The sequence below is a fragment of the Phaenicophaeus curvirostris genome, chromosome 20 (assembly GCF_032191515.1).
Source record: "Phaenicophaeus curvirostris isolate KB17595 chromosome 20, BPBGC_Pcur_1.0, whole genome shotgun sequence".
Taxonomy (NCBI): Eukaryota; Metazoa; Chordata; class Aves; order Cuculiformes; family Cuculidae; genus Phaenicophaeus; species Phaenicophaeus curvirostris.
This window is the reverse complement of record NC_091411.1, coordinates 7,779,695-7,804,937: the sequence shown is the minus strand read 5'-3', so window position 1 is coordinate 7,804,937 and position 25,243 is coordinate 7,779,695. Positions and strand designations below refer to the sequence as shown.

At 57.5% G+C, this 25,243-nt stretch overlaps 1 protein-coding gene across 1 annotated transcript in view; it reads right to left on the bottom strand.

The window, feature by feature from the left end:
* HMCN2 (hemicentin 2) overlaps positions 1 to 20,445 on the bottom strand; it is a 42,352-nt gene extending 21,907 nt beyond the window's left edge. The window contains exons 1-34 of the mRNA XM_069873184.1: positions 20,208 to 20,445; positions 19,259 to 19,329; positions 18,220 to 18,378; positions 17,909 to 18,031; positions 16,920 to 17,091; positions 16,465 to 16,571; positions 16,133 to 16,253; positions 15,769 to 16,032; positions 15,474 to 15,618; positions 14,938 to 15,059; positions 14,582 to 14,854; positions 14,357 to 14,498; positions 13,677 to 13,804; positions 12,778 to 12,891; positions 12,474 to 12,623; positions 10,979 to 11,173; positions 10,744 to 10,839; positions 10,259 to 10,383; positions 9,829 to 9,973; positions 9,574 to 9,686; positions 9,205 to 9,361; positions 8,848 to 9,010; positions 7,243 to 7,370; positions 6,983 to 7,091; positions 6,464 to 6,633; positions 5,823 to 5,918; positions 5,539 to 5,715; positions 5,085 to 5,239; positions 3,795 to 3,918; positions 3,457 to 3,632; positions 3,111 to 3,198; positions 1,801 to 1,920; positions 1,471 to 1,632; positions 839 to 1,120 (exon numbers count right to left, since the gene is read on the bottom strand). Coding sequence (XP_069729285.1) covers positions 839 to 1,120; positions 1,471 to 1,632; positions 1,801 to 1,920; positions 3,111 to 3,198; positions 3,457 to 3,632; positions 3,795 to 3,918; positions 5,085 to 5,239; positions 5,539 to 5,715; positions 5,823 to 5,918; positions 6,464 to 6,633; positions 6,983 to 7,091; positions 7,243 to 7,370; positions 8,848 to 9,010; positions 9,205 to 9,361; positions 9,574 to 9,686; positions 9,829 to 9,973; positions 10,259 to 10,383; positions 10,744 to 10,839; positions 10,979 to 11,173; positions 12,474 to 12,623; positions 12,778 to 12,891; positions 13,677 to 13,804; positions 14,357 to 14,498; positions 14,582 to 14,854; positions 14,938 to 15,059; positions 15,474 to 15,618; positions 15,769 to 16,032; positions 16,133 to 16,253; positions 16,465 to 16,571; positions 16,920 to 17,091; positions 17,909 to 18,031; positions 18,220 to 18,378; positions 19,259 to 19,329; positions 20,208 to 20,445 — 5,110 coding nt within the window. The remainder of the gene's footprint in view (positions 1 to 838; positions 1,121 to 1,470; positions 1,633 to 1,800; positions 1,921 to 3,110; positions 3,199 to 3,456; positions 3,633 to 3,794; positions 3,919 to 5,084; positions 5,240 to 5,538; positions 5,716 to 5,822; positions 5,919 to 6,463; positions 6,634 to 6,982; positions 7,092 to 7,242; positions 7,371 to 8,847; positions 9,011 to 9,204; positions 9,362 to 9,573; positions 9,687 to 9,828; positions 9,974 to 10,258; positions 10,384 to 10,743; positions 10,840 to 10,978; positions 11,174 to 12,473; positions 12,624 to 12,777; positions 12,892 to 13,676; positions 13,805 to 14,356; positions 14,499 to 14,581; positions 14,855 to 14,937; positions 15,060 to 15,473; positions 15,619 to 15,768; positions 16,033 to 16,132; positions 16,254 to 16,464; positions 16,572 to 16,919; positions 17,092 to 17,908; positions 18,032 to 18,219; positions 18,379 to 19,258; positions 19,330 to 20,207) is intronic.
* Positions 20,446 to 25,243: the final 4,798 nt, after the last annotated feature.

Here is a 25,243-nt window from a genome sequence, read left to right as displayed (position 1 = left end):
AGGTGACTTCCAACAAGTATGTGAAGCCTACCCGCACCTCTAAGCCCACGCTTGCAGGTGTGGCACCAACCTAGCCACATACTCAGAGCCACCTCAGGCCTTTTCCAACTCAGGTGCTTGGTACCTTGACCCATGAGGTTTCTCCAAATCATAAAATCATAGAATCACCAGGTTGGAAGAGACCCACCGGATCATAGAGTCCAACCATTTCCATCAAACACTAAACCATGTCCCTCAGCACCTCGTCCACCCGTCCCTTAAACCCCTCCAGGGAAGGGGAATCAACCCCCTCCCTGGGCAGCCTCTGACAGTGCCCAAGGACCGTTTCCGGGAAATATTTTTTCCTAATGTCCAGCCTAAACCTCCCCTGGTGGAGCTTGAGGCCATTCCCTCTCGTCCTGTCCCCTGTCACTTGGGAGAAGAGCCCAGCTCCCTCCTCTCCACAACCTCCTTTCAGGGAGTTGTAGAGAGCAATGAGGTCTCCCCTCAGCCTCCTCTTCTCCAGGCTAAACACCCCCAGCTCTCTCAGCCGCTCCTCACAAAGCCTGTTCTCCAGCCCCCTCACCAGCACCAGCTGGACTCCTTGGAAAGCAGGCAGCTTTATGAAGTGCAACACAGTCTGCTCTGATGAACCTGGAAAGAAACTCCTGCCTGATGGAGCCCGTTCCACAGCTATGCCTCGAGCATCCCCCTTTTGACCCAACATCTTCTGTGTTCTGGGTCATCCAAGACTTCTACGCTGCCTCGTTCTCCACGCTTGTGCGGTGCAACATCACCACCCTCCCTGGCCTGCCTCCCTCCACATCCCTCAGCTGCCAGCCCTGTCCTGCGCCCCTACCGTGCACCACAACGTCGAACTCCCTCTGCTCCTGCCCTGCAACATTCTCCACTAGGCAAGCGTAACGTCCCGTGTGGGCCACCTCTGCCTCGAGGATGCGCAGCCGCCTCCCCTGCTGCAGAACCTGAAGCCCGTTCCCACCAGCCACAGGCTGCCCGTCCTTCATCCACATCACCGTGGGTGGTGGTGTCCCCGTGGTTTTGCACTCCAAAACCGTCTCACCAGTCTTGATGACAGAAACCTTCCTTGGGGCTTTGCTGCTGCCCTGGATCCTCGGCAGCGCTGCAGGCAGAGAGACACAAGGTGGAAGGTGATGCTGTAGCAACTGCCTAGACCGCATGCAAGTGGCAAAACAAACACTGTTGGTCTGGACGGCACAGCGGGAGAGAGAAGAAAATGTGAGCAGATGCAACCGGTGCAACTGGGCTGCTGGAGTGAAAGCCAGCTGCAAGTAGCTTGGAGCCAAGAGGGAAGCTGGAGGAGCAGAGCTAGCGCAGCTAGCAGCATCCTTTCCAAAACACCCAAGGCAGCAGGCAACGGCTCTGAGCCTTTGGGTCCAGATGGACCTTGCTTTGAGAGAGATCATGGCACCTCCAGCCCTTCCCACAGGTCTCTGTGGCCCCCCAGCTCACCATTCACCTCCAGGCGATGCTCCTTTCTGCTGCTGCCAGCGGCATTCCTGCACTCGCAGGTGTACGTCCCCGTGTCCACCAGCCGTACCTTCTCGATGTACAGCACGCTCCCTCCCATGGACACCAGCTTCAGGCTTCCAGGCTGGGTGGAGAGGGGCTCACCTGCCCGGGGAAGGGGAATGCAGCCTCCTCTAAGGTGCCCAGCAAGACCAGTCCCACCCAGAAGGTGGATACTGCTCCGTGTAAAGCACTCCTTGCTCCGAGGAGACCAACATCTTTCTGGTGGGTCAACATACACGTGGGGAGGGACGAGGCTGAGAAGGACCCTACCATCCTTCCACCAGCTCAGGGTGGGGAAGGGGATCCCGTGGCACTCGCAGGTCAACCTGACGGACTGCTCCTCCAGCATGGACAGGGTGACAGGCTCTGACGAGGAGAAGGACGGGGGCACTGCAGGGGATGAGAGGAGAGCAGCAGCTCAGTGATACTGCTGGGTGAGAGGAGAGAGGCAGCTCCCCGCTGCACCCCTATCCTGCTGGCTACGCATCACCTGCAACTCTGCTAGGCTCCAAAGAACCAGCAAGATTCCCCTCCACTGGCTCCATGTGGAAATAATAATCTTCACTAGCTAAAGAGCTGGAGATTCTTGCTTTTAATTGCACGTGGCCTACAGCAGAGGACAACTGAGCATCCCGTGCCAGCCACACAAGCAGGCCAAGCCCAGGTTGGCCAGACGCAGCCTTATTAGGTAGCACTGCTCCCTGGGAAGGTTACCTAACTCTTTCCATTATCAGATGCTGCTCTCTGTTGCTCATAAATACAGCTGGCTGGAGAACAGTGACTCCTTCCCACGAGGAATATCAATTTATAGAAGAAAAAACCCAACACCCAGAAACCCCTGAAAAACAATAACAGCAGAACCCAAACAATCCACCCAAGCCAGGACGCCAGACGTGCAAAATGTTTCCCTGGGAAGGAATCACAGGAACAAGCCTGGATCAGGAGAACTGGATTTTCTCCGCTCTCTGGCTACCTGCCTGCAGGGTTTCCACCAACTGGCCCTGAGCATCCCCGAGGAAAGCCAGACCCTGGCTCAGACCCTGGTGCCGTGGATGTGCTGAATGGGCCGGGAGGCTGTAAGGATGCTCGAATAAAGCAAGAAAGAGCAGCTGGTGCCTGTCCTGGCAGTGAACCAGGAACCACCACTGGCATAATCCTGACTTGAACAGGAGAACGAGTGGAACGATACCTGCAATGACCGCTGTGCTGACTAGGTGGAGAGAAAAAACAGAGAAAACCCTGTAATAGCTAGGAAATCCCTTCCCTCTCCTGCCTGAATTTTGGAAAGACACCTCTTCTGCATCGTTATTAAAATCCACCCCTTAAGACTCAGGCAAACATTGGCTTCTTCCCCTCTGATACCCATTCTGGTGGGGATTCTTGACCACCTCCAGCTCCACTGTTCTGCAGAGGTTTAATATCTTGGGCTTGGTGTTTTCCAAGCCAGTTCCCTACCCCAGGTACACGGTATACATACAAAAAAATTCATATATAATATATTTGTGTGTATATATGTGCACACAGACACACACACACACTATATTAGCCCTGCTGGGCTATTTCAGCATGGTGGCCCTTACCCCACACGTCGAGGTTGTAGCGTTTCTCGGAGTGGCCAGACACCTGGCACATGTAGCTGCCTGCATCCTCCGTGGTGGCTCGCTCGATCTGCCAGAGCAAGCACAGACACTGAGATGCTCTGCAGCAGAGCTGGATCCGTGCAGCCCCTCCGCGGTGGGATTTTTGTGCCAGTGAAAGCCACGAGGAGGGGATCAGCACGAGGATCCAACGGTCCTGAGCCATGGGCAGCAGGAAGGGACATCCCAGCCCTCTGCACCCACTCTTTTCCAAGGATGGAGAGGGGGAGACAGGGTGTTTTCACAGCTTTGTTTGCCTCCCATCCTCTGTGATACTTTGAAACATCACCTGGAGCATGGTCCCCTCTGCAGACAGCTGCACGCCTGGCTTTGGGGTGAGCAGGTTCCCATCCTTCAGCCAGCGGGACCCCTGAGAGGGGACCCCAAGAGCCAGGCAGACCAGAGTCACTGGCTGATTGATGATGACGGAGACATTCTCCTCCTCACCCAAGGTGGTGGGAGGCACTGGAAAACAGATCAATAGGACAATACCTTCCCTTTTGGTACCTCTCGCCAGGGCTGGTCCCCCACAGCCCTTTGTGCTTGCAAGGGGTCGGCAGAGCAGCCTCATAGCCCCGAGCATCACCTGCAGCTGCACAAGGAGACGGGGATGCGCAAGGTACTTACACTGCACCTCGAGGGTGGCCTCACGTCTGTCCTCGCCCGCTGTGCTGCTGGCTACACACGTGTATGTCCCCGAGTCTCGGAGGTGGGCGGTGGGCAGGGACAACACACGCCCTCCAGAGAGGATCTGTGCTTCCCCAAGACACAGTAAGAGCCCAGATAAGCATAGAATCATAGAATCACCAGGTTGGAAGAGACCCACCGGATCATTGAGTCCAACCATTCCCATCAATCACTAAACCATGTCCCTCAGCACCTCATCCACCCGTCCCTTAAACCCCTCCAGGGAAGGTGACTCAACCCCCTCCCTGGGCAGCCTCTGCCAGTGCCCAATGACCCTTTCCATGAAAAATTTTTTCCTAATGTCCAGCCTGACCCACCCCTGGCGGAGCTTGAGGCCATTCCCTCTCGTCCTGTCCCCTGTCCCTTGGGAGAAGAGCCCAGCTCCCTCCTCTCCACAACCTCCTTTCAGGTAGTTGTAGAGAGCAATGAGGTCTCCCCTCAGCCTCCTCTTCTCCAGGCTAAACACCCCCAGCTCTCTCAGCCGTTCCTCATAAGGCCTGTTCTCCAGCCCCTTCACCAGCTTTGTTGCTCTTCTCTGGACTCGCTCCAGAGCCTCAACATCCTTCTTGTGGTGAGGGGCCCAGAACTGAACACAGGATTCGAGGAGCGGTCTCACCAGGGCCAGGTACAGAGGGAGAAGAACCTCCCTGGCCCTGCTGGTCACGCCGTGTCTGATCCAAGCCAAGATGCCATTGGCCTTCTTGGCCACCTGGGCCACTGCTGGCTCCTGTTCAGTCGCTGTCAACCAACACCCCCAGGTCCCTCTCCTCCAGGCAGTTTCCAGGGTTGTTGTGCCCCAAGTGCAGGACCCGGCATTTGGCCTTGTTAAACCTCATCCCATTGGTCTCAGCCCTGCAGCCCAGCCTGTTCAGACCCCTTTGGAGCCTCCCGACCCTCCAGCAGGTCGATACTTGCACCCAGCTTAGTGTCATCCACAAACCAGAGAACTTTGCAGGCAGCTGTGCTGCAAGCCAGCACTTAGGAACAGGGATGGGTGGGCATAAGGCTGCGTTGAGCCCATCCTCATCACATCCTGGACATCGTTTACCCATCCACACTCCTCATGGCAGGAAAGCCCAGCATGGGGCTGAACAGATCCATGCTCCCATGGACCAAACTTGGGGCAGGGAAGAGCAGCATTGCACGTGCTCAGCTCCAGCAATTGTTTCAGAAAGTCAGCATGGTAAAAGAAGCATCCTCTTGGAGGGATAACCCCAGGAGCTCCCTCACCTGCGTGCCATCTGCCACCACGCTGGGCACTGGGTTGCCATCCTTCAGCCACAACAGCACTGGAACGGGGACCCCTGTGGCATCACACTCCAGTGTCACTGGCTCATTCACCATCACCGTGAGGGATCTGGGGCTAGCCGTGATCCGCGGGGGCACTGGAGTGGCAGAGAAACGTTACCAGGAGCAGCGGGGACCAAGAGGTGGGTAGGAGACACTGGTGTGGACCAGGCCATACCCATCCCTGGGGCCATGGCTTTCTAGGAGGTTTGGGATGAACATAGGGCAGTACGTGAATGGATGTGCAGACGGAACAGAGGATGGAGTTCTGCTAAAGCCGTCTTGCAGGGATGTGTGCCGAGGGCTGGGACAGCCCTCTTGGCCCCATGCACACACGAGAAGGGAAGCACCCAGCTCTCAGGCAGCCGCAGTCCTTCCCCCGCTCACCGCAACTCACCAGTCACCTGCAGGCTGTACCAGAGCTGGGTGACACCGGCTACGTTGGAGGCCACGCAGCGGTAGCTGCCAGCATCAGAGACCTGGGCACGCTGGATGTCCAGGCGCTTCCCATCCCTGGAGAGGGTCCAGCCCGGTCCAGCCGAGATCTGTTCATGCCCCTTGTACCAGGCAATGTCTGTGGGGAAACAGGGAGCAGGGCTGTAAGGATCGATGCTGCTGCTCCTCTCAACAAGGGGACCCAAGAGACACATGAGTAAGAGCTGAGGAACAGGATCAGCTCACCAGGAGCAGGCAGTCCTGAGGCCAAGCACTCTAGGGACACTGTGTTGTTCTCCAAGATGACCAGGTCCACCGCGCTGGGTTCAATGTTTGGAGGCACTGCAATCGAGCACATACAGGCATCGGCTGAGCACAGCCCAGGCCAACTGGACTCCCTCTCCAGGACTACTCTCCACTCTGGGGAACGTCTCTTCTGCTCCCTAGGTCAGCTAGCAGATTTGTTCTCTGCCCCAAAAAAAGATTTATCCTTCCCAGGCAGCGATCTCCGCTCCCTGCTTGGTTTCTCCTCAGGCACCTTCAGCATCGCATCCTGCAGTGCTGACTAAGGGATGCTCTGGCCAGAGGGCAAACAGAGCAGAGGACAGATCCTCCACCAGGAAGCATCAAGGATGGATGCTATGGTTTCATAGAATCATAGAATCACCAGGTTGGAAAAGACCCACTGGATCATTGAGTCCAACCATTTACTGCAGTGCCAGTAGCCACCACCTCTCAACATCATTGGCAAAGGGCAAGATCCCCAGGGATCAAGCTAGTGATCCTATGCCTCCTAAAAAGCTGAAGAACACTGACTCCTTTGGCTAACCACGTTCTCCCTGACACGTGGGACGGAGAGCAGGTCTGGCTCTGGATGCTACGCTCACCTTGCACTGAAACCTGCACCTCCGCCTGGGCCACCCCTGCGCGGTTGCTGCCTCGGCAGACGTAGAGCCCCTCATGACCAAGCCCCACGCGGGTGATCAGCAGAGTCCCACCGTCCTCAGACACCACCACACCATCCTGCTCACCCAGAGGATGCCCGTCCTTCACCCACCTGCGAGGAAGGGAACAGGTAGAAAGTCCTTGGTCTGTCCTGCTACCTCCCACCCCCCTTTTCTGCCCACCAAAGCAGTGAACAGGGGGATGCTGGCAGCGAGGACTGTCCCCTTGACACCTGGAAAGGGGCTGGCAGTGCCCAGATGCTTTGGCAGAGAAAAATCCCAGGGCGAGGAAAAGGAATATATGTCTCCCATCTTAGAGGACACCCCAAGCCAGAGGTCCCCATCACTCATCCTGAGCTCCCACCTCGATCTCTGCTGCAGCTCTGCATTCAGAGCACCCCTAGGGAGTTACGCAGACCCTGAGGGACCTCAGGGCAGGACCCACCACTCCGCAGTACTCACTGGATCTGGGGTGCAGGGACACCCGTGGCCCGACAGCGAATTCTCAGGGATTCATTGGTGACAGCAGTCAGGTGGCTTTCCCCATCGCCGATCAGCAGCTGGGGAGGAGCTGGAGGGGAAAGAGAACCTCAAGCTGGAACCACCCTCAGACCCTGGTATGGGGATGTGGGAGCAGCCAAAGGCTTGGAGAGTGCAGGACCCCAGTGGTGCACGAAGACCCGCAGCCCACGGGAGAAGCATTTCAACAAGTGGCTGTGAACCTTGGACGTGCAGGCTGTAGCTGAGCGAGGCGTTCCCTGCAGCGTTCGTGGCTGTGCAGGTGTAGAGGCCGCTGTCTGTCACCTGGGGCTCAGCCAGCTGGAGGGACCCTGACGAGAGGATGCTGTATCTTGGGGAAGAGGGAACAGGAAAGCTGGATGGGAGCAACAGCTGTGCCATCCATCACCTACCTCTGGGTAGAAGCTGAGGGCTAAGAGCTCATCGCTGCTTTGAGACAGCTGAGAGAAGGTCCCCTGGGCAACCTCCTGCACGAGGAGCATAGTGGAGCTGCCCATGGGTGCAAATCCCCTTTGCTCAGCTCCTACACGAGCTCAGCATGAGGCAGCGGTGTGAGCCACCCGCTTTGGGGAGGTAGTGGGATGGGGTTCCCCAAGGAGCACGGCCCCTGCAGCTGGAGCTGGCCATGCTCTCGCTCCCAGCGCTGTCTGTGCATCGCAGACATAACATCATCTCAGCCCACGGCTGCGGATTCCTCCTCGTGTGCTCCCAGAAATCACTGGGACACGTGAGGACAAACCAGCTGAGATGTGGGGAGCAACACAAGTCAACTAGGAGCAGCCACAGGGAACCAGACAACAAGAACAATGCAACACAGTCCCTCAAGAGGAGCGAAACCAAGATGCCTTCTTGCCTTCCTGGGCAATCCTCAAGTGCAGGGAAAGAAGTCATCAATCCCAAGACCAGGGGCCATGAATTTAGGGAGCATGGTGCTAATCTGCTGAGAAAGAATGCCCTGCTTCTAACAGGGAGAGCCAAGGCACTTGATAAACACATATCCAACCACTCCCAGCTTAACTTCTCCTGTCATACTTCATTAAATGACCATCTCAAGGCTGCCATCAGCTTCAACACCACCACCAAGTGAATTTGGCCCTGCAGAAGTCACCCACTGGAACAGAACTGGGCTTTAAACCCACATCCCACTGCAGACAAAGCTAGGCTCACAACTGTGTTTCTGCCAAGCCTCGTCCCAGGACCGTTTCAGTGCCCAAAGCCCACGAAGTCACCCCAACACGTGGGCTGTGAGGGCAGCGGAGGCTGCAGCACCCTCAGCTTCCCTGGCTGTCCACCCCTATCTCTGTGCTGCTCTCCTCCTACTCCAGACCTCAATACTCCTTCTCCTCCGTGCTCTGCAGCCACCTGGGTGTAGAGCAGCATCCAGACCCGATCCATCACCTCCCACCATCTCCAGGCGCATCCTTGGCCTCGTTGCCTCCAGCACCGTGACGGCACAAGGCAGGAATGTGCATGAAGGCAGACGGGTGAGTGGGGCTGAGGAGCTGCCTAACCCCAGTCCAGGGCAAGCACACGGAGGGTCAGGAGCAGCTGCTCCATCCTAGCAGATGTTTGTATGATGGAAAAAATGTTTGGCAGTTCTTGCTCTTCTTTCCTTGAAGAGAAGAACTAATGTGGACTACTTGACCGCTTCGGCTCACGCCACAGCAGTGAGCATCATCCAGTTGATGTCAAGGATGTCTTTCACATCTCCCTACCAAGCAGCTTAGTCCCTTCATGGACCCAACATCCCTCTGAGGAGACACACAACCCCAAGAGACCGTGGCCCTGGCACCCATCACTGTCCTCACCTCTCTGTGGCAAGGGGAAGCAGCTGGGACTCCCGAGTCCACACCACCAAGGGAGGGGGGTAGCCTTGAACCTCGCAGGGCAGCGTGGTCTCCTGCCCAAGGACAGCCAGGATTGTTATGGGGTCCGATGTCTGCGATCCATTCGCACTGATCCTGGGCTTTGCTGAGTGGAGAGGCAGCACAGTTGGTGCAGGAACACTTCAAGTGCCCCATAGCCCTAGCTGCTGCTCTTCCCATCCCACAAACCCATCTAGCACCTGGCTAAGTGGCCCAAGGGTGCTAGGAGGGTCCCCAGATGGTTATCTCCCAGTCAGTCACCCTCGGGAGCTGGTACCAGGGCCAGTCCCGGGCACTCACTGATGATGGAGAGCTGCATCTCCCGGCTGGAGAAGCCTGCTGCGTTGGTAGCTGTGCAGAAGTAGGTCCCAGCATCTTCAGGGGAGGGTGAAGGGATCAGGAGGGTCCCATCGGGGTCGAAGTGGTAGCGTGGGCTCAGCAAAAGGGGCTCTGTGCCCTGCAGGGGAAAAAGGAGGAAGCAAGACAAGCAGCAGAGACTCTCCTATGATCCAAGCAAGAGCAAGAAGAGTGCTCTGGACCCATCAGAGCAAGTTACCTCCTGGTCCCAGCTTCCCAGAGCACTCAGTGTCACCTTCCCTGGCTGCCACAGCCATCAGCCCCCAGCCTGGCTGGCATGGGGACAGCAACCAGCCTGTCCCTGTCACCTACCTTTGCCCAGGTGATAGCAGGAGGGGGCACACCCGTGGCATTGCACTGCAGGGCAACGGCCGCTCCCTCGGTGGCGGTGATGAGGACAGGGCCAAGCTCAATGCTGGGAGGGACTGGGAAAGAAGAGAAGCACCTCACCCTGCATGGCCAGGGTCACATCTGCCACAGAGAGCGGTCCTCTGCTGCTTGAGAAGGGTGGTGGGCGCACACTGCCGGTCACCACCGCGCAGGGATGCTCAGCATCCTGCCACTTGCCATGGATGACCAAGGAGATGTCCTGCCGGTGCGAGCCGAGGGCATTGGTCACCTCACAGGTGTAGGTTCCCGCATCCTCCTGGGACACCTGGTCCACACGCAGGCTCCCATCAGCCTGGACAGTGTAGCGGCTGCTTGCGGTTACCTGGGCACAGGCAGAGAGCAGAAAGTGGGGTGGATGAGGAGATCAAACATTACTGTGTCACTGGGTCTTTGAGGCATATCTAGTAACAGATCCTCCAGCAACAGGAACATCCTGATGTGGGGATCAGCCCACGTTGCCCTCACAATTCAAATGTTCTCCTGGCGTTTCACCAGCAGCTTTGGACGTGGGAGGCTGGGACGCCCATTCTGCAGTCAAACCCCTGGTGCAGGGCTGTGCTCGCAGCTACCCACACACCCACCACCCCAGCAGGAGCAGAAGCCTCACCGGCTGCTCATCCTTCAGCCAGCGACGGGCTGGGAGCGGCCGCCCAGCCAGGATCACGCAGGGCAGCGACGCAGGCTGGCCTGGGAGCACACGGACCACAGGGGATGAAAGAGCTATTTCTGGGGCTGCTTGAGAGAGAGGAAAGGGAAAACAATACTAATTAGAGCCTAATTGGCCAGAAACACTCAGGACAACAGATCTGGATTGTCTTTCTTCCAAGGTCCAAGCCGTGGCCCAGCACAAGCCACCTCTGATATTCAGCTCCCTGAGAATTTAGAGACTTTTGTCTGCAGTTTGGGTTCAAGCACATGTCAGTGCATTAAGACAAAGAGGTGGAAGGACGTTATCTGAACCCAGGGCTGGGAAGTTGTTGTGAAGCATTCACCGTGGCCAGCTCGGAGCAGACGTGGCCGCACGGCTCTGCTGCTCACTCACTGCTGGCCACAGCCCGGATCGATAACCAACAAAATCACGTAAACGCAAACCGTGTCCGGTGACCGTGAGCTTGACCTCCGCCTGGATTTTCCCAAACTCATTCTGGGCTTTGCAGATGTAGATGGCTTGGTCATCCAGCGAAGCACCTGGAGCACAGTGGGAAGAAGCCTGAACCTAGCAACGCCAGAGCACGGTGGGACTGAAGAGCCCCACGCCAGCTCCAGGCAGGATGCCCACGCACGCTCTCCACCGTGCCAACACATCGTGCATGCTCAGCTCTCTTACTGTCGATGAGGAGCTCGGCAGCCTCCAGCTGGCTGGAAACACCGTGTGGCCCGTGCCAGCCTGTCACAGGCTTCCCATCCTGCCGGGACCAGGTGACCCGTGGCAGGGGAGAGCCCTCGGCTCGGCACAGGAGGCTCACGCTCTCCCCGACCTCGACCATCACATCTCCCAGGGGCTCAGGAAAGTGTGGGGCAGCTGGAGGAGAGAGCAGCAGAGAAGGGGGTCAAGCAGGTCCAACACCCTGGCTTCCTCGAAGCAGGCTGTGCAAACAGCTGAGCCCAGAGAAGAGACACGGCTGCAAAACCCATGAACCAAGTGCCGTGAAAACCTGGAGAAGAGGAGGCTGAGGGGAGACCTCATTGCTCTCTACAACTACCTGAAAGGAGGTTGTGGAGAGGAGGGAGCTGGGCTCTTCTCCCAAGTGACAGGGGACAGGATGAGAGGGAATGGCCTCAAGCTCCACCAGGGGAGGTTCAGGCTGGACATTAGGAAAATATTTTTCCTGGAAAGGGTCATTGGGCACTGGCAGAGGCTGCCCAGGGAGGGGGTTGATTCACCTTCCCTGGAGGGGTTTTAAGGGACGGGTGGACAAACCACTGAGGGACATGGTTTAGTGATTGATGGGAATGGTTGGACTCGATGATCCAGTGGGTCTTTTCCAACCTGGTGATTCTATGACAGGTTATGAGATCAATTTAATATGTTTGGTGTTTTTCTAAAGCTGTTATAGCCATTGCCCCCCTGACAAGGGAAAACCACTTGCACTTTTCCACTGTTAACCACCTCAAGCCTTACTGTGCCTAACTCTGAACCTCCTTCTTGTCCTCCTTCCTGGACTCTTCCACCCCTTCTGCCTCTGGTGAGAAGCCCTGAGCATCATTTCACAGAATCACAGAATCACCAGGTTGGAAGAGACCCACCGGATCATCGAGTCCAACCATTCCCATCAATCACTAAACCATGTCCCTCAGCACCTCATCCACCCGTGCCTTAAACACCTCCAGGGAAGGTGACTCAACCTCCTCCCTGGGCAGCCTGTTCCAGTGCCCAATGACCCTTTCTGTAAAGAATTTTTTCCTAATGTCCAGAATTTGGGATACCTGGGTTCTCAGACACACAGAAGTCAACCCCTACCTCCACCTAATGCCACTGACTGGACTTAACATCCCTAGTTTAATCCCGAGCTGCCTTGTCCCAGTGCAGTAGCATCTACTCTGGTCTTCTGCCACTTAGAATCATAGAATCAGCAGACTGGAAAACACCCACTGGGTCATCGAATTCCTATCTAATTCTAAACCATGCTCCTTGAGCCTCTTCCATCCTCCTGACCCTTGGAAAACCTGCCAGGCTTCAGCTTGTGCTGAGCACCAACACCCCACGATGAGAAACAAGGGAGCTGGGGGCAAGAGGAGACTTGGGAAGCAGCAGCTGGGAGGGAGAAGACTGGAGATCATCTTCAGTGCTCAGTGGCATCCGAAAGGAGAGGCAGACTTACACCCCACGTCCAGCACGGTGCTGTCGAAGGCAGTGCCAGCCTCGCCCAGAGCCTTGCAGACGTACCGCCCCGCGTCCTCCTCTCGCACTGCCTGCAGCCGCAGGACCGCACGCTGGGTGCTGGGGGCGAATGTCACCACCACCTGCTCGCCTGCCCCGAGAACCCACCGTGTCAGCACCCCAAGTGCCTCCGGGGGTCCCTCCTGCTGTCAGCCTGGGGGACCCCACCTGTGACAACCCTGCAGGCAGCAGAGGGTCCCCATTGCACAGAGGGGGTTTGGTCCCCGTGCCCACCCCAGCCTCACCTTTGTACCATGCAACGTGGGGTGGGGGCACTCCCGAAACCCAGCACTCCAGGGTCACATCTTCTCCCACCAGTGCCTTCACGCTGGGCGTCACGGCAAGGATAGCAGGAGACTCTGTGCCATGGGGAGAGAGATGGCTTTGGTGACTCCCTGTGGCACTGGATGTGGTGTCACTCATAGAATCATAGAATCACCAGGTTGGAAAAGACCCACTGGATCATCGAGTCCAACCATCCCTATCAAATACTAAACCATGTCCCTCAGCGCCTTGTGCTTCCCTGGTGGAGCTTGAGGCCATTCCCTCTCGTCCTGTCCCCTGTCACTTGGGAGAAGAGCCCAGCTCCCTCCTCTCCACAACCTCCTTTCAGGGAGTTGGAGAGAGCAATGAGGTCTCCCCTCAGCCTCCTCTTCTCCAGGCTAAACACCCCCAGCTCTCTCAGCCGTTCCTCATAAGGCCTGTTCTCCAGCCCCCTCACCAGCTTCGTTGCTCTTCTCTGGACTCGCCCCAGAGCCTCAACATCCTTCTTGTGGTGAGGGGCCCAGAACTGAACACAGGATCCAAGAAGCATCTCCCCAGTGTCAAGTCCAGAGGGAGAAGAACCTCCCTGGACCTGCTGGCCACGCTGTTTCTGATCCAAGCCAAGATGCTATTGGCCTTCTTGGCCACTGCTGGCTCATGTTCGGTCGCTGTCAACCAACACCCCCAGGTCCCTCTCCTCCAGGCAGCTTTCCAGCCAGACTTCTCCTACCCCAAGGGGACCCCAGAACTGCCCCCCAACACTCCTCATCACAGATAGCCCCATCCCATAGCTCATGTGCCACAAGATCCCAGCTGGCAGCCAAGAGACAGCAACCCCTGGCTCTTCCAGGGACGCTGCCAGACAGCAGGGAGCACGTACCAGTGAACTCCAGGGTGATGGTTTGCTCATCCCAGCCCAACGTGCTGGCAGCATAGCAGCTGTAATCCCCTGCATCCTCTGGGACAGCAGCCCTGATGTGCAGGGTGCCCTGAGCATCAGTAAAAACCCTGCAGCAAACAGGGAGAGAGGAAGAAATAAGCGCTATGAGAATAGGAGCCAGCGAGAGATGCACTGAAATAAGTGAGTGGGCTTAAATCCATCCCATTAAAGCACACGTGGCAAGTTCTGAGCATTTGATAGATGGGGGTGAGCACTTAAAACCAGCTGCTGCAGGGAAGGATGTTTCTTGGAGCCAGGGAAAAGCCCCAAGCCCACTCCAGCATTCAATCTGACACGGACATGAAAGCCAAAAGCAGAAGAAATGAGGGGAAGCTCAAGGAGTATTTTGAGACTTGAGTACACACCTGGTGTGCAAAGCACCTCAAGTGCCCCTTGGTGGGGACGGTGACCTGGATAAGGCTACCTAGCTTAAAAATAAGTGTATGAAATCAAGGCTAGCAGCCAAACATCGCAGGTGCTCAGGTGGGGCTATTGCAGTACTTTCTTCTTTCCAGAGCTATGGGAAACCTCGAGCCCCTCAGCTGGGGCACCCTGCAAGGGGAGCATCATCCCTAGTGGGACAGGGAGGATGAAGGCACCCTGTTCCCCACCAAGGTCACCTCTCGTCCTGCTCCAGCGCCCATCCCCAGTGCTTCCAGGTGATGCGGGGCAGGGGGTGTCCCCCAGCGGTGCAATTCAGCTGCAGCTCCTGGCCTCTGCTGAAACGCTGGGGGCTGGCATCCACCTTCACCCACGGTGCCTCTGTGTGGGGTTGAAGAAAGGCTCAAGCCACCAGGCGCCATCCCATGAGGAAAGGCATCATCTGGTGTGGGGCAGAGCTTTACCCTGCACAAAGAGCCAGAGGGAGGCGGTGGCAGAGCCACGAGCGCTGCGTGCCACGCACTCATACTGCCCCTCGTCCGCGGGCTGCACGCGGCTGATCTCCAGCGAGCGGTTCTCCAGCAGCCGGGTCCGTCCGTCCCCTGGCTGCGCTGCCCTCCCGTCCCAGCTCCATGTCAGGTTGTAGGGCACGTCGCTTACCACCGGGCAGGACATGACCACGTCTTGGCCCGGGGAAGCCGTGATGTTGCCTGGGGCTACGAGACGTGGCGGTGGGTCTGCAAACACAACGCAGCGGGGTGAAACGAGCCCTTGCTCAGCTGCAGAGCCGGCATCGAGGCTTGGCATGAGCAGCCCCCACCTGAGACAGAGATGTAGGCGTGAGCCCGCGTAGCCCCGACTTTGCTTGTGGCTGTGCACTCGTAAAATCCTTCATCACTCTTGGACACAATGGGAATCAACCAGCTGATGTTCCCCCAGGCTCTACAGAAAGGGAGATGACAGGGTCAGCCTCACTCAGGGGGACAGGAGCTTGAGTCACTGTGCTGCCACCCTGCTCCAAATCCTTAGGTCTCCATCCAAGTCAGACAACAGGGGAGGTGTTTAAGGGACGGGTGGACGAGGTGCTGAGGGACATGGTTTAGTGTTTGATAGGAATGGTTGGACACGATGATCCGTTGGGTCTCTTCCAACCTGGTGATTCCATGGTTCTATGAAACAGGTGCATCACCACTCCCCACAGCATCATGCAGACACGTCCCTCAGGATTTTCCACTGCTGCCTTGGGATGCTCGGGACTTGCAGGCACCCAGCCAGCACACAGCATTCCCCACCGTCACAATTCAGGGAGGTGTTGCTGCCCACAGTGGAGCTCACTGAGCCAAACTGGATGCTCACCTGAAGAACCGCTCCTCTGCAAGCTTCATCCTACCCCGGCTGAGCTGCACGCGGAAAGGGAGCTCGCTCCACACGGAGCAGGAGACCACCTGTGGCTCACCAGTGTAAGCCTGGATCTTGCTGGAGATGTTCACTTTGGGGAGACCTGGAAGTAATTGGGGAGACACGCATAGAACACTCTTCAAGAGCTCACCAAGAGCAGAATAAAAAATAACCCAGCAGAAACCAAAACAGAGGCGATGCTGGAGCCTTAGGTCCCTTCTCAGCACCTGTGGGGAGCATGGGGACCACTCACCAGGGACCACGCTGGTGTAGGTGACCCCAGAAACACGGTGCAGAGGGTGGCCATGGGTGTCTTCTCCCTTCACCTTCAGCAGAAAGTCCCCTGGGGGGACACGGAGCAGCGAGCCCACCCAGAGCCGCCCTGAGGAGGCGTTGGAGAGAGGCCGCACGGGCAGCGAGAGGAGGGCATGGCCAGAGGTGTTGAAGAGCTCAATCTCCTGCAAGTGCCCAGGTGGCTTCAGACCAGTGCAGTTCACCACTACGGAGATGGGCAGACCTGGTGGTGGGGAAGGGAAAAAAACCCACACTCAGCCACATTCCCAGGTGCAAGAAGCCCAGACGCGGCATCCACATCCCCTGGGCAGCACCAGCCTCACCCTGCACTGGCCGCTCCCCAGGCTGGCTGGCATCGAAGTCCAGCTGGGAGGAGAAGCTGGCTTGAAAATTAATGTTGCTGATACCCGTGATCCTCAGCGAGTGGCGGCCGCTGCTCTGGGTCTGGAAGCAGAACAAGAGGCACGGGCTGAGGGCAGGGGAAGGAGGAAGCGAGGAAAGGGTGGGGGCACCAACTATCCCCTTCTAGGATGCTCATGTCCTTTGCCCGGCTGGAGGAGGACAGCAGAAAGCTCACGCCTCGCAAAGCCTGGCTGGATAAATATCCCCCAGGGGACAGATAGGGGACAATGCACAGAGTCTGCCACCAGCCTACCGTGACCAACCACGTCCCTGGCACCTGGGGCTCCACAGCCACCACCACGGCTGAGTTGGGGATGCTGAGCAGCTCCTTCAGCCCCTGGCCTTTCTCCAGGACCTTTCCTGCAATGGCGAGTGAACCTCTGGGATGGGCAACTCGGCTGCATCCTGCGGTCCCTGCGGCTGGCCAGGTGCCCATGGGGCTCACTGAGGTGCAGAGCCCATCATGGCACAGGGAAGACCGTCCCAAAACCAGAGACAAATCCAACCCAACAGGGGAGCAGGCAGATGCACTTGGTGCTTAATGAGGGGTTTACATCTCACTGCTTTTTTTTTTTTAAGTTAAGATTTCAGCACAAAGTTTGGCAACTCCCATGCCTGCAGCCTCCTCTTTCTCCTGACCTACAGGGATTCTCCTGTCGCTCTCTGGGAGCTAGAGCATCCCCTCCATCCCCTCCCATGGGCTCCTACCTGCTGGATCCCGGATCTCAATCCCCGGAGCTGGGCCACTCAGGGAGATAGTGACCTCCTTTAGGCTGGGGTCAAAGGGGACAGGCCAGGTGTGCTCCCCGCCATCCTCGTGGTCCGTGGACAGTAAGTGGACTTTGGAGGCTTGGATGGCTTCTTCCACCCACTTCAGCACCTGCAGACACATTGAGGAGGATTGACCCTGATCCTCCATCACCTACATGGCCATTTGCAGGGCAGGGCTGCATCACACCGGGTCAAAATCCCAGGTAAGGCTGCGAAACAGTGCCCAGGTGAGAGCCCAGCCAGATCCCGTGGGAGCCAGTGTGAGGGCAGCACAGGGACAGGCAGGCTGGAGGTGACAGACCCAGCTGAGCCCTCCCTGCCACGAGCAGGTGCAAAAGGAGTTGGGTAGTTTGGTGTAATTGTTATTGCCAAATGTCTTCTGCTGAGCTATTTGGAGCAGGCGCGTTGTTACCCCCCCCAGCTCGGTCACGGGAATAGAAACCATTAAAACACAACTGGTAGGGGCTGATGCTGGGGGTGCTGCTGAGAGAGGCTGCCCAGTAACCAGCAGAAAAGCACTTGGCTCATCCTCAGGTCTCAGATTTCATGCTGGTCAAGAGCTCTGAGCCAAGGGACAGGCAATGAAGCTCCTGTCCCCACAGCCAGGCCATCCGCCTGATGCCCGGGATGCAGAGAGCACCAGGAGCATCCCAACTTCATCCTCAGCCCCGAGCAGACGCCTCCCTCCACGGGGTCCGGTGAGCCAGATCATCACAAAAATCACAGAAGCAGCCCTGTAGCAAGCTCAAGAGCTTTCTCAAGTCCTTACTTTTGTCTCAGGCTAGAGCTTGGGGGGCTCCCAGAGCAATTTGGAGGCACATTGGACCCAAGGATTAGCCGCGGGAGAATATAAGAGCAGCCAAGCTGGTCTGGATCGCACACATCTCATCCGCATTGTCCCTGTTCCCACAGGTCTCCTTGCTCACCTCTGTCACCTGCTGCTTGTCCAGGTGGAAGATCTGCCCAGAGCTGGTGGCTGCGACACGCTCGTACACGCGGTACCCAGGGTGACTCCTGTCCCCGCAGTCTCCCGTCAGCACGAACACCACCTGACACGGCAACGTCCCCCGTAGCATCGCACACGGGTCCGTCATCTCGGGGAGGGATGCAGCCGGCACCCACCAGCCCCCGGCACGCGGATCCAACCCAAGAGATGCAAAATTCCCCCCTCTGACAGGCAGCAGAGAGGAGTTTATCGCTGTGGGTCATTGCCAGGAGCTGCTGCTGTGCCACTCACCTGGCTCTGCTTGTGTTGCAGAAGCCGTAGCAGCTCCTCCTGCTGCTCGTAGTCCTTGGCCCGGGCATCCGAGAAGACGTAGATGAAGGAGCCAGGGTGTGAGAGCTCCACTGCCAGCCTGATGGCTCCCACGCTCATCTCGGGGCAGTCCCCTCCGCCCTGACACACACACAGGGAGGAACGTGGCACAGGCACCAAAACACCCAACACTCAGCCTTTCCCAGCAGGATCCCACCCAGGACCTGCTCATGGAATTGCACCAGTACAGTGGGGGCAGCCCGCACGCAGCCAGAGCAGCGTGATGCAGGGACACAGGACCACAAGAACCTGTCCCTGTCTCACCACTAATGATGATTAAACCACCTATTTAGAGATAGAGACTCATAGAAGCTGCTGCCTTCTCACAAACACCTGCAAGGGGCATATTCATTCCCATCACCCCCCCACGCCTGCAGAACAGGCCACCCCAGGCCAGCACAGAGGCACGACGACTACCAGGTACTGATTCCTCAGGGCTTTGCACCCTAAAGGGCTGTGAAATTATTTGCAGTCACAGCTTTATACCTCCCACCAGAACACCACAGCTGCATCCGAAAGGAAACACCACGGGGATTCAGCAGGGCAGGGGAGGGCTGAGGATGGAGAAAGTCTGATTAAACTCCTGGAGAGCGTTTCAACTGGCAGGATGCGGCTGAAATCGTTTTAAAGAGACTCAAACTGTTTTCAAATTGCACTTCTAGAAGGAGAGATTTGCTTCCAACGAGAGTTTGTACAAACTCTCCCAGGAAAATCATTCCCACTGTCGGATAAGAGCAGTGAACTGAGAGCACTCTGCTCTGTCAGAGGAGTCTGGGGCGCTGTGCCAGCATTACCCACTCGCTCTGCTCCCACCCAACCAGCCCAGCTCATCCTGAGCCCCCACCCAGGGAATGCCAGGCTGGAGGGAAGCAGGGATCACTCGCAGGACCCACCACAGTGCAGGAATGCAGAGCTGGGCTTCCCACCAAGCCAGCAGCAACGCCAAGCTGAGGATGCCTACCTGGACGTGGAGTTCCCGCAGGCGCTGCTGGAAGAGCCGGGGGTCTGCAGTGAGGGTAGCAGGTCCCACTTCTGCAAATATACAGCGTCCCTGAGAGCTGGCACCAGTTTTCTCCAGAGCAACCAAGCACCCGCCCCGGCCTCTGCGCCCTCCAGGACCTCTGAGACTCAGGGTTACACATCTATCCCAGCTTGGCACCTAGCGAGACGTGGATTTGAGCAGCCCAGTCCATACCCAGTGGCACAACCTGCTCTGGGGAAGCTCTCAGACAGGGTGAGTTGCAGACTCAGGGTCCTTTTCTGCTGGGGGAAGCTCCCAGCAAAGTGATTCAGAAATTCATTTATTGCCTCTCCCTCCTTCCCTGTCCAGCTCCAGCGGTTTTCATTCAAACTCAGTGTTTCTGCTGAAAATAAAGCCTTAGACTTGCTCTCCTTGTAGGGCGTTGGGGCTCTTTTAGAGCAGCTGCTGCTCATGGGTGTGCACAAACATCCCGAGGCAAAGACTGGGACAGAAAGAAACTCTAGTATTGCAGTAAATTAGAAAAAAAACTCTTAGCAAGTAGTGCTTTTACTGAGGAAACCTGAAAGCACGCTGTGCTTATACAGAAATGCTCCCTGGCCTTGATTAGACTGCGGAGACAGGGACAGGCTGGGAATAGAAAAGCCACCCCCAAGTTCCAGCATCACTGGGATTAACGCAGTGAGAAATGGTTTGCTCTGAGCCCACAAGGGTGGGAGCCGCTGCCCAGCACCGTGTCCCCAAGCTGCAACTCATCCCACGTTGGCATCCCCATCGCAGTGGTCCTGGGACGTTAAAAAGGAGGAGAAGGGGTGGTGCAGGTGCTTAGGAATCGCATGTGTCAGCCCCAAGCCTAACCAGAACTACACCCCAGCTCCCCATGACCCCATTTCACGGAGGGACGTGCCTCCCCACCATCCCCAAGCCTTACCTGGGTCATGGAAAGGGACCAGCACGTAGTTGCTGATGGGCTTCGTGCTCCTGCCAAGCGTGCGCTCCAGGATGCGCGAGGCCCCATCCATCACCTGCACCAGGTCGTCGTACATGGAGCCCGTGGTGTCGAAGACGAAGGCCAGGGTGACCCCCCCCGTGCCAGGGGCGAGCTCAGCAAGACCAGGGGCCAACAGCAGCAGCCAGAGACCCACAAACACCCCTCCGTGGGGTGGCATCGCGGGGGAGACCTCGGGGTGGCAGGAACACCCCTTCTGTCCTTGCCTTGCGCCCCTGGGTGCTCCCCTTGCACCGGGGAGGGTGCAAGGGACACGCGTGGTGGGGATCCTGGTTAGCCCCCAGCTGCAGAGCTGCTCCTCCAGCACTCAACTTCTGGGAGGGAGGGAAAAACGAGGACTTTTTGAGCCAGCAGCGCAGCGGGGAGGTGGGTGGGAGTGGGAGGAAACCGGGATGGGGATGTGGGGATTGGGAAGCGGGTCCTTCAGCCCATAGGATGGTCAGAAATGCTGCCCAGACCCCCTCCCTGGCTTTGACACCCCCCCCCCCAGTTCCGAGAGCCCCCCAGTCTGATGAGGGGGGGGAGATGGGGGTTATGGGAGGACACAGCTGAGAGCTTGCAAGGAAACCTGCCAAACCCACAGCAGGGGGGAGGAGAACCAGCTGTGAAAGGGAATCCGAGGAGACAACCACCCCTCTGCCCCACAAAGGGATCCCCCAGAATAGCGGGGTGCGATGGGGCTCAGGGTGGGGTGCTCCCCAGCACAGCCACCCTGGGAGCAGGGAGCAAAGAGCCACATAAAGTCAAATCCAGAGCCAGGAGAAAAGGCTGGGAAAAGCAGCCTTTGGCTGGGAAAGGCAGCCCTTGGCTGGGAGCGCTGGCCGGGGGCTGTGGGGCTTCTCCTGGCTCCCCTCGAAGCAGAGCGCTGAGCTCACGGCTGCTCCAGAGGGATGCTCTGCTCTTGCTCAACTCCCCCCCCAGAGGAGCCCAGGGAGGGGCTGTGGCCAAGGGTTGGCTCCAGGTGAGGCTCTGCACCGAGGGACGGATCCTGCCCCGTGCTGAGCACCCCTCTTCCAGCCCCAGCAACTCACAGCATCAGTCCCGCTCCTCCCAGACGCAGGGGCTGGGGGAGATGAGGGACCACGCATCCCACATCCCCATCCAAGGGAGAGCAGGACCCTTTTGTGCATCCCCCCTGCCCCACACATCCCTGCGATATTGTGGTCCCAGGCTGGGTTCTCGGGCAGAAGGAGCAGCCAGACAGGGCTGACCTGGGTGCTGTGACCATGCTCTGTCCCCTCCTGTCCCACAGCCAGGATTACCTGCAGCCACCTGCCTGCACCCCCAGCCCCACCCTCACTACAGGCTCAGAAGGGGGACAGCGTCCCCCAAACCACAGCATCACCAACCATGGATGAATGGTTTAGGTTGGAAGGGACCTCAAGTCCCCCCAGTTCCACCCCTGCGACACCTCCCACCGGCTCAGGATGCTCCAGGCTCCATCCAACCTGGCCTTGGACACCTTTAGGGATGGGGATGGGGTAGCCACAGCCATCAGCCCTACCCCACAACAGGGAGCACCTTTCTCCAAGGCTGCTGGCATCACCAAATTTAATTCCACCCACACCCACCAGCGCTCCCAATCCCAGGAGCACCTGCACCAGTTGGGCTTTAACCCCTGCCTCGCTGGGGGGCTAAAGCACAGCAAAATCAGGCACAGCCTCGGCGTAACTACCACTGTTCAGAGCCTGCACCCACCATCATCCACTCCCCAGCGTGGGGGACAAATCCCTGGGTGCCCCCCGGCATGCGCTGGCACACGGCGCCTCCGAACAAAACCCCTGCGCAAACACAGCCTCCTTGTTTCGACTGTTAGGGCATCTCCTCTGGCCTCCCAAAAATAATTAGTCAGCCTCGTTAAGAGAGCAAATAAACGAAGATGGGCTGGCAGGGAAGCCTTGCAGTGCTTGTTTCCAGAAGACTTGGCACGGCGGAATGGCAAACGCGATCCCGTGGCACGTGAAAAGCCTGATCCAGGCTGCAAACCCCCCTGCTCAGCCAGCCAGCCAGGAGGGGGCTGCCAAGGGGCACCTCCGTTACGGGCTGGGGAACAACTATGAAATATTGATATCAAGGTTTTTCAGCAGCCGTTGTGCACCGAAAGCAGCCTGCTGGATCTCAGCCTGCTGCGTCGACAAGGGGCTTGGAGAAGACAGGGATGGCACAGGCGGGCACGGCACAGCCGCAAGGGCTTTGCTGCGAAATGGAAATGGAAGAAAGGATGAGAGCACCAGGGATGATAGGACCTGGCAGTAGGAAAGCTGTGTTTGGGTGAAGATAGGTGAAGGGTGCAGTGTTAAAGGGATGAGCAGTACCTCGTGTGCCTGCAGCTGAGACCTGACAGCTCATCACAGCACAGCTCAGTGTGTCCTCTGCTCCGCTCCATGCTTGGGGCACCAGGTAGTCACACACCCTGTCCCCCCCTCAGCCCCTCTGAGGGCAGCTTCGGGGGCTACAGGAGCCTTTGAGCCCCACAGATACCACCCAGACCCTGCCTGCCTTCCCCCCACGGCACATCACAGACCACGGTGGCTTCGTTACTGTCATTAAGCTTTTTATTTCCACTGTCACAAAATTCCTGGGTTTTGTTTTGTTTTCTTTTGTTTTGTTTTTGTTTGTTTTTTTTTTTTTAAACCGTTTCGTTTGCTTGGTTTGCTCTTGAATTCATCTCAAGACAAGGCAGCAGGGCATGCAAGCCGAGACACCGGCACGGACGCACAAACAGGTTCATCTTTACACACGAGGCTTTTTGCTGGAGCTGCTGGTTCAGCCTGGGGCTCAGCTGCCCCCCGGGCAGGGGTCCCACAGGACACAGCACCCAGAGCCGGGGCTGGCGGCTGCAGGAGCAGAGAGGGAGAAGGGAAGGATGGCTTTCCTGCTGCTGGAACAGGGTCAGGGCTGGCAACTGAGCCCCCGAAACTGCTCTGCAAGGTGACCCCTGAGCTGCTGCATGGCCATCAGGTCCCTCCTTCATCCCCCGCCACCACCACCGCCCCGACTGGGGCTCATGCCCTGTCAAAATGTCCCAGAGCCCCTCCTTACCTTGGGGCTGGGGACGATGGAACAGCTGCAGGTCACCATCCAACCCCTCCGTAACCCTAAATTATGGGAAGAGGGCAGCTCTGCCCCCGGGCCACGCTGGCCCCACTTGGAAGCCAGCCCTGCTCCAAGCTCCAGACCCCAAGACCATCCCACCCCCTGGATTAGCACAGCCCCACGGCAGCCAGTTTCTCGTACCCCTGCACACTTTTTGGGGGAGCAGCAGCTCTGGGATGGGGGTCCCACAGCCCCAGCCCTCCCATCCAACCAGCTGTCCCTGCATGGGGGACCCGCACCGACAGGCACCCGCTTCTGCGCAGGCTGGGGAGACACACAGGGTCTGGGCTCCCCAAGAAGCAAACACCCCCATCTCCACAAACCCAGCAAGGAGCAGACCCAGGGGCCACTCGCTCTCGTTACAAATAACCGCAATTAAAGGGCTGCTCCACAGCAAAAGCTCACTTTGCTTCTCTCTCTCCAGTTCTGGTTTGTGCCGGGATGAGAAAGTCAGGGGGGATCTGCACCCCCAGAGCTTTCTCCCACATCCTTGCTCTCTGGGGGAAACAGCTCAGCCCAGCCTGGCCCCAGAGCTCAAGGAAAGACAGTTACGAAGCAGCAACAGTCAGCGCACGAACAGAAAAACCAAAAGAAAGGAGAACACAGACACTGCATTTCAACGGGGCAACGCGGACGGGGACAGATGAGAGTCGTAGGGACACGCTGGAGTCACCGGGGCTGGACCCTTGCCTCTGCCTGGCTCCCCTTCCCATCACCAGGGCTTTATTCCAGGCAGGCATCAGGAACCCAAGTATAAACAGAAACAATTCAGGTCTTGTCAGCTGTTCCCTTTCAATGATGAGCAGGTGTTAAAAGAAGACCGAAACGAGTTGTTCAGTGATGTAAAACTCGCTCCAGCAGCTCACGCCCTGCTCCTGGTGCTCCGCATGTTCCTGATGTTCAGCCGGTCCTGCTAAACCCGCCTGTTCGCAGCTGCGAGCCGTATCCAGCACCCTGGGCACAAGTACCAAATCGCTCTCCAGAAGGGGGATGGCTCACCAGGCCATTTCACTGATGGGGAAACTGAGGCACGAGGAGGTTAAGGCCAACATTTCCAAGCGTGAGATGCATTAAGCCTTATTGTCAGCAGTACCGAGAAGCTTCAGATCCTGGTGATGCTCAGGACGAATCAGGAGCCCTCGATGCTCCCCACAGTGAGATTGGAAGCATCCAAGTCAGGGTCCCGAATCTGCAGGCGAGGGGGAATACTGGCACCAAAATGATTTACTCGTGGATGCTCAGCATGACAAGAGTGGGGCAGGACAGACCCCACGGACAAGAGCCACCCTTGACCCTGCAGGAGGGGTCTCTGCCCGAGAAAACTCACTGTCGCCACCAAACCAACACAATCCTTGTCAGCCAGCGCGGAGCTTTCGAATGCAGGTGAAAACCTTTGTTCCTTTTCGCTCTTTCTTTATATTTTAATGTGCAAATATTTAACAAGGGGCGAGGGAGGACGAGGCATTGGGCTCCATCCCCGAGCCTGCCAGCAGTCGCAGCAGCAGGAGGTTGCTGGTAGCGACGGCAGCACTGGCCTTGCAGACACTGAATTTTGGTGTTTCTGGGGTGTGAAGCTCTCCCAGGCTGATGCTGGTTCCTCATCCCACCCACGACAGTGACCACAGACCCTTCGCAGAGCTGCTTCCCTGGTGCGACATCAGTGAGCGTTGGTGGAGCTCAAGGCATGGCAGGTCCTCCAAAAACTAAAAGCCGTTCAGAGGAAGGTGTCAAAGCAAATGAGGTTTGCTTCTGCCTGGGAATTCAGTCAAATTCCACGGGGTCCATCATTTATCAGCAGTATCACATTCATTGGCAACATCAATTGGCACTGGGAAGGAACGGGTCTGGCAGAGAAGTTGGAG